The sequence below is a fragment of the Nicotiana tomentosiformis genome, chromosome 11 (genome assembly GCF_000390325.3).
Source record: "Nicotiana tomentosiformis chromosome 11, ASM39032v3, whole genome shotgun sequence".
In the NCBI taxonomy this organism is placed as follows: Eukaryota; Viridiplantae; Streptophyta; class Magnoliopsida; order Solanales; family Solanaceae; genus Nicotiana; species Nicotiana tomentosiformis.
This window is the reverse complement of record NC_090822.1, coordinates 102,006,929-102,013,365: the sequence shown is the minus strand read 5'-3', so window position 1 is coordinate 102,013,365 and position 6,437 is coordinate 102,006,929. Positions and strand designations below refer to the sequence as shown.

The 6,437-nt window shown below is 34.8% G+C and overlaps 1 protein-coding gene across 1 annotated transcript; it reads right to left on the bottom strand.

The window, feature by feature from the left end:
- Positions 1-707: 707 nt before the first annotated feature.
- Positions 708-6,146, bottom strand: LOC104088072 (glucomannan 4-beta-mannosyltransferase 2-like). Its single transcript, XM_009592688.4, has 9 exons — positions 5,666-6,146; positions 5,456-5,554; positions 4,716-4,968; positions 3,112-3,222; positions 2,260-2,396; positions 2,041-2,154; positions 1,744-1,943; positions 1,458-1,655; positions 708-1,296 (listed from the first exon to the last, which is right to left on the bottom strand). Exons 1-9 carry the CDS (start codon positions 5,972-5,974, stop codon positions 1,137-1,139), a joined length of 1,581 nt encoding a protein of 526 aa, XP_009590983.1. The 5' UTR covers positions 5,975-6,146; the 3' UTR covers positions 708-1,136.
- Between the last annotated feature and the right edge of the window lie 291 nt (positions 6,147-6,437).

Below are 6,437 nucleotides of genomic sequence, written 5' to 3'. Positions count from 1 at the left end.
TTGTCTGAGTACCCAATTTCTGTGAGTAATATCTAGTCTAGTGTTACTAAGAAGAAAGGTGAAAGGTGCGCTAATCCTCTTCTTTTTCATTGGTAAGAGCAAAAGGTAACCAATTAGAAACGTTTTTATAGCTGTGATCTCTTTTCTTGAAAGGTGGAATAATGCTGAATTTGTTTAAACTCTTGTTGCTTATCTAATAAAGTACCTTGCGTATTTGCCACTATACCACAATATCAGCAATAATTCAAGGGTCTCAAAAGTAGGAAATCTAATAAATTAATATAGTAGTAGTAATAGTAACCATCACCAAAGATTTCTTGGAAAATGACCAAGAATACATTTATTGTCATATTTCTTTAACAATGCCTAATAAATTTCCATTGTCTAAACATATATAGAAACTCTGCTTCTAACTCAATTATTTCACTTGAGTGTATTTCATACGTTAATATCTAGAGTAGATGACTCGCTACTATAAACTGAAAACCAGAAAATTAAAGGAGAGTGACAAAAAGATCGAATAGAGCTCAAACACTTTATATACGTTTCTTATCTCACAACAAATAAAAGACAAATAAACTGTTTAAGTCCTAACAAAGGACTTCAACCAAAGAGAAAAAACAGTAAATCACTGAGACTCTAAAGTTCATTGAATCGCTAACTCCTATATATTGAAAGAGTCTTGATAATACACCCATGACCAAAAGTAAAGAATTTAGACTAGAATAACAAAAAAAAATCTGATTACAAAGTTGGCCCCTTTTGCCATATCTTGAGGTTATTCCACTCTCTCAGGTAAGCAGAGAGATACAATAAGCAAAAATGACTTACAAGCGAAAGAAATATAATGTCACACAACTAAAATGCACTCTAACAAGTAAAAAATATAATCTATCTATTGGCTAATCCGTCTGCTATTTTCTGCTTCAGCATCCGTTGCACCTTTAACAACTGATCCATTTTAAGTTGTCGTCGTCCCGAGTTTTCTGCCCAAAGATGGATGATTTTCTTGAATTTACCATCCAAATGGTTGCAGGGAAAGTACTTCATATAACTAATATTTCTGTGTAGACGAAAATAAACAATTGCTGGCGATAAAACTCTTGCCAGTAGTGGAAAAGCTGCTGCTGCTGCCGCTAAGAGGGGACTATAGTGCCAACATAGCCAAATCCGGCAATGGTAAAGGTAATGACTTGCAGGAACACATAGATAAAGTACACTCGCTTCCCATAAAGAACATCATATAAACCACAGAAGAAAAGGAACACTGCAAATCCCAATTCTTGTGGAAGAATCCTGTACAAATTATAACAAATTGACTGTTAAGATAGAGGCAGATTTAAAGGGGGCTATCGAAAATGTAAACATATAATAAGATCACATTCATTCTGAACCCCGCTGTAACGAGATGACATATTACAACCATTTAGTGGTATTAAGGAGTGGAGTTTTCTCACCTGTCTCCAAATAGAGGTCCTCGAGCTTTCTTGGCTGGTTTAGACTTTTCTTTGTTCTTGAGAGTATCACCTAGTTTCTCAGTCACAACCCATTCGTTAGCCCTCTTTGCCTCGAGCAAACCAATGAATGTAGCCTTGGTTCGGTGGAAAGCCATCACGTTCTCGAAGAGAATCCAATAGAACAGTAAATGAATTGACCTGCAAATCCCATGAGCATATTAGAACATTGTGGCAGAGTTGGGGGAGAAAAGGGACAACTTGTTAGGATATGATGTTAATAGTAGACCTTGGAGTTCCGACAGAGTTGAGAGTGGTGATGATACAAGGGATGTAAATGGCACCCCATAGTGGGACTTCAACTTCAGGAACCAAAAGGGTCAATGGAAGGACAACACAGAAGAAGAAAAATGTAACCATGTGAGCTATGATCTTCCGGACGAAAAAGAAGCTGTAGATAACATAAAACTTCTTCCAAAAATTCACTCTCTGCAAACAGAAGACAAAAAAAGATTGTTCTTATCTTAGTCATGTTCCTTTGTTTCATATTAAATGTAATACTATATTAGACAGACAACTTACTGACCTTGTTCCTAACAATCTCCATCACCATTTTCCTGAACAAATTGGCAGGGCCACAAGACCAACGATGTTGCTGAAAACGGAAGGCTTTGAATGTACTGGGGAGTTCACTTTTCACCTAGAGTAAAAAACCAAAGAAAACACAAAGGAGTTTATTCAGATTATTCCCTCAAACTAGAAAGTTTTCAAGCATTGTGGTCCAGTGAGGAATTTTATCAAATACCTGGAGGTCACCAAGGTAAACAAACTTCCAGCCCTTAAGACTAGCTCTAACAGCAAGGTCCATATCCTCAACAGTTGTTCTGTCCTTCCATCCACCAGCTTCATTAATTGCTGCTATTCTCCATATCCCACCAGTCCCTGTAAAATATTGAATATTTTCTGGTTACACATTTGCCTAATGAACAAATGCATTACATAATGTGTCAAATTAAGATACTTAAGGCTAGATTTTGATTAATGTTTTTATAACGATAGTGTAATGGCCACTTTTGCGCACCTCAATTGTTTCATTAACTCCGCCCACCAAGATGTGCACCGATGGAAAAAAACACCTTGTATTTTTTTTTTTTTTACCTCTTCTCGGTATTAAACCATATTTTCCCATAACTTTGATTTCAATTCATCAATAATTAGGCTACACCCTTGAATGCTAGCTTGATTAGAGTTATCTAAAGCTATTCAAGAATATTCATATTTAAAAATTCTGACAGATACAGGTACTCATGATTAATTTTCTTATTAAAACAAATAGAAATGAATTTTAGCTTCTTATAGTTAAAAAAAAAAAAAGGAACAGTTTCCAATTCAATTGGTCATAATTACTTGGCATTAGAACATGTGTGACTACTGCTATGTTTCAATTAATAAGGGGGTCATTTATTAACTATAGATGGAAGTGAAGCATGTGGGTATCAGCTTGATTCTTGCTACAGCTGCAAATGAGTTTAATTAATTTACCCAACTCACTTTTGTTATTAAATTCAGTAGGTAGAATAGTATTGCCAACTGTGAAATATCATAAGGTAATTTTAAAAGCCAATAAAGTAATAGTAGTAATTCTTTTTCATCTCACCATTGAAACCAAAGAATGCATGAGTAGATGAGCCCACTTCTTGCTCCACTGTAAAATGGTAATCTAGTGACATCTCTTGCATTCTTGTCAATAAACACTCATTTGCATTCACTGCAATAGCCATAAAATTAAACAATAAGCTCAGTCCTTTTGTTAACATAACTAAGCAGAGCATTTACAAAGTTATTGAGCTTCGACAGTCCACTATAATTCTAATTATAACATCTTAATCGCTAATTATTTCAATTAGGAAGGTAAAAGACAGGCTCCGCATGTCTAATTAAACTTGTTACTTTGGACTCGAACTATATATATATTTTTCCCAAAAAAAACTTGATGCATAAATAAAAGGGAGTAAAATCTTACTACAAACGAATTAAAAAAAAAAAGAGAGAAAAAAGAGAGGGCTGTAAACAGCAAATAAAGTGTCGGTGAGAGCAGTGGAGTAAGGGAACTGAAAAGCCACGTGGAACTGACACAGTGGGAGTCCACGAAGTGGACCCTGAGGCTCTGAGCAGAGCATATTTGCACGTGGAGCCACTTTAAATGACGAATCTACCCCTCCTACTATCTCACCTCACTGTTGACCGTTACGCAAGTAAAATCCGATTTCGTCCACGTTGTTCAACAAAATGACAAACCTACCCCGGTTATCTAGCAATTCCTCGCCGCTAACTCCGGGAGACTTCGACAAACGGACAGGATAATAACGTCATTACACCACTGCTGATTTCGCCACCGATAAGGATGCTTCATTAAACTAGTATTTTCTTATTTCATTTTAGTATTTAGGCTTCTTAAATGCAAAAACCTTAATTTTGGTGAACATGCATATAATGCTGAACATGCATATAAAGCACTATTAGGAATCATGGGGTCCTCGCTTGGTACTACAAATCATCATCATGTAAGCTACAAAGGGTAGTCCGATACATAAAATATCGGGCAATTACCCAGGGTCAGGAAGGAACGTATTTCGAGGGCATGATGTAAACAATCTATCCCGATATAAACATTAATAACTAATTCCATGATTTAAACTCGCGACAGGTCATATAGAAATAAATTGACCGTTACTCCAAAACTTCAATTCATAATATAAACTATGGAACATACAATTCCAGTATTAATTTCATCATAACTAATTATGTCCTTATCTTTTTTTTTTTTTTACCTCGACCATTACTAGAACAAATATCAAATAATTTGCGATTAAAAGCAATTAAAATTGTATATGTGAATTTGTTATGGTCTAAGCCCGTGATGTACGGTATGTCAATGGAGAAAGTTAGCTATAAACGTCATCCCAACTCCCGTGACTAATGGAGTATTAATTGGACCCACAGAAAATATGCAGCAAATCTTTCCACGAAATATAGTAACAGTATAATTTACACTTTTTTTTTTAAATTTAGCGTCTTAAAATACATATGCTTAAACGTGCACTACTTAAATTAGCAACAGTGACACTGAACTAGGACCACCGACACTTTCCTATAGCAACAACAAAATGTAGTTAATGAACAACAATATCTCAATTTCAAGTTAGTCGAAATCAGCTTAAATGCAATTAACGGTAATTAGAAGATGGATTCAAGTCTTACCAAATCGCCATCGACCTTGAACGAGGGCGATTTCCCGGTTATGTACAAGAAACGGGATGGATCGACGGAGAAAATCGGGTTCGGGTCGGAAATCGGCGTCGAAAATTACGACGTACTCGCAATCTTTGACATAATTATGCTTTAATCCTTCTTTAAGAGCTCCAGCTTTGTAACCACCGCGGGATTCTCTTATTTGGTACGTTATGTTAAGTCCTTTGCTTGCCCACCTTAGGCATTCTGTCTCAACCATATCCTATCATAATAATAAATGTTCAATTAAGGAAAAATAAATCAATAATAATCATTATTAAATGAGTTATATATCTAGTGTAAGGAGACATTTAGGAGAAATAATGTCGGTTTTGGTAGGTGAATAATGTGTCATAAAAGATCGATATTCTCAATTAAATGCTTTACAAAAGAAATGCCAAAATTCAACAGTTGTAAGAAATTAGAGGGTTGGAATATATAGGAAGAAGTGTAAACATTAAGTAAAGGTCAAAACTCCAGATCTTATATAAGGATTACATTACAATGATCAAGGTATCAAACTTGAAATCCAAGCATTTTCTTAAAAAAGCTGTGATTAAAAAATATTTTTCGATAAGTACACTGTTAAATGTAGTACCATGTGCATTGTTGCTTGTATTTCGCAATGATTATGATTTAAATTGTAAAAAAAAAAAAGATGCTTACATAATTACATTGGAAATGCAGTTTTAAAGGACTGTTTGGATTACCTTAATGATAGGATCAGTAGAATCATCAAGAACTTGAATCACGAGACGATCCGACGGCCAAGAAAGGTTACACGCAGCTCCAATAGAGATCTTATACACCTAAAACAAACAAGCCACCAGGATTTCAACAACAAACAAATTAAACAAATTTCTACTTATTTTTAAGCTAATCGAGAAATGAAACACATACAAAATGATGAATTAAGTTACCTCTCTTTCATTAAACATGGGGATTTGAACAAGAACCTTAGGAAAATCAGCACTACCAATTTCCAAATCATCATCAGCCATTGGTTCCCATTTATACCTTTTATCTGGTTTTTTCATGAAAAGCTTAACAATAATAATTACTATTCCCATATAAAGCCTCTCAATAAAAAGCATTAACTCCATTACTAAACAAATGTACACAGCTGCCCTCAACAATGGCACTAACAATGGCGCCTTTAACACTTCCCACATCATCCCTATTTGCCCTGCTATATCAGAAGCAGTCGCCTGAAAAGTTGATTCCGCCATTTTTTCAAATACAGAAAAAAAAACCTCGATAAACAGATTAAATTATACTGATAATGTAATACTGCTCTGTTCGATTTATAAAACAGAGCAGTATTGTATCATTGTAGAGAAACAAAGGAGGCGAAGAGGAGAAGTGGAATAGTGTAGAGAGTGTGAGTGTGTAGTGAGTAATTGATAGAGAGAGAGTTGGGGGAGTTTTATAGTCAGTTTTTGGACTTAATTTGGACTTTTCTATCTCAAAATAATCCTCTCTACATTTTTTCCTTTTTTCTTTCTTTTAACAAGTGGATTTGCCATATATTGTTTTTAATTACTAAAAGAACCCAATGGAACATAACAATTCAAGATCCAATTATGGCGCAATTGGATCACTGTTCTAAATTGAAGAAATAAAAGGAAACTTTTTCACTATTCTAAGCTCCAATTATGGCGCAATTTAACTTTCTATTATTAGCAAATTTTA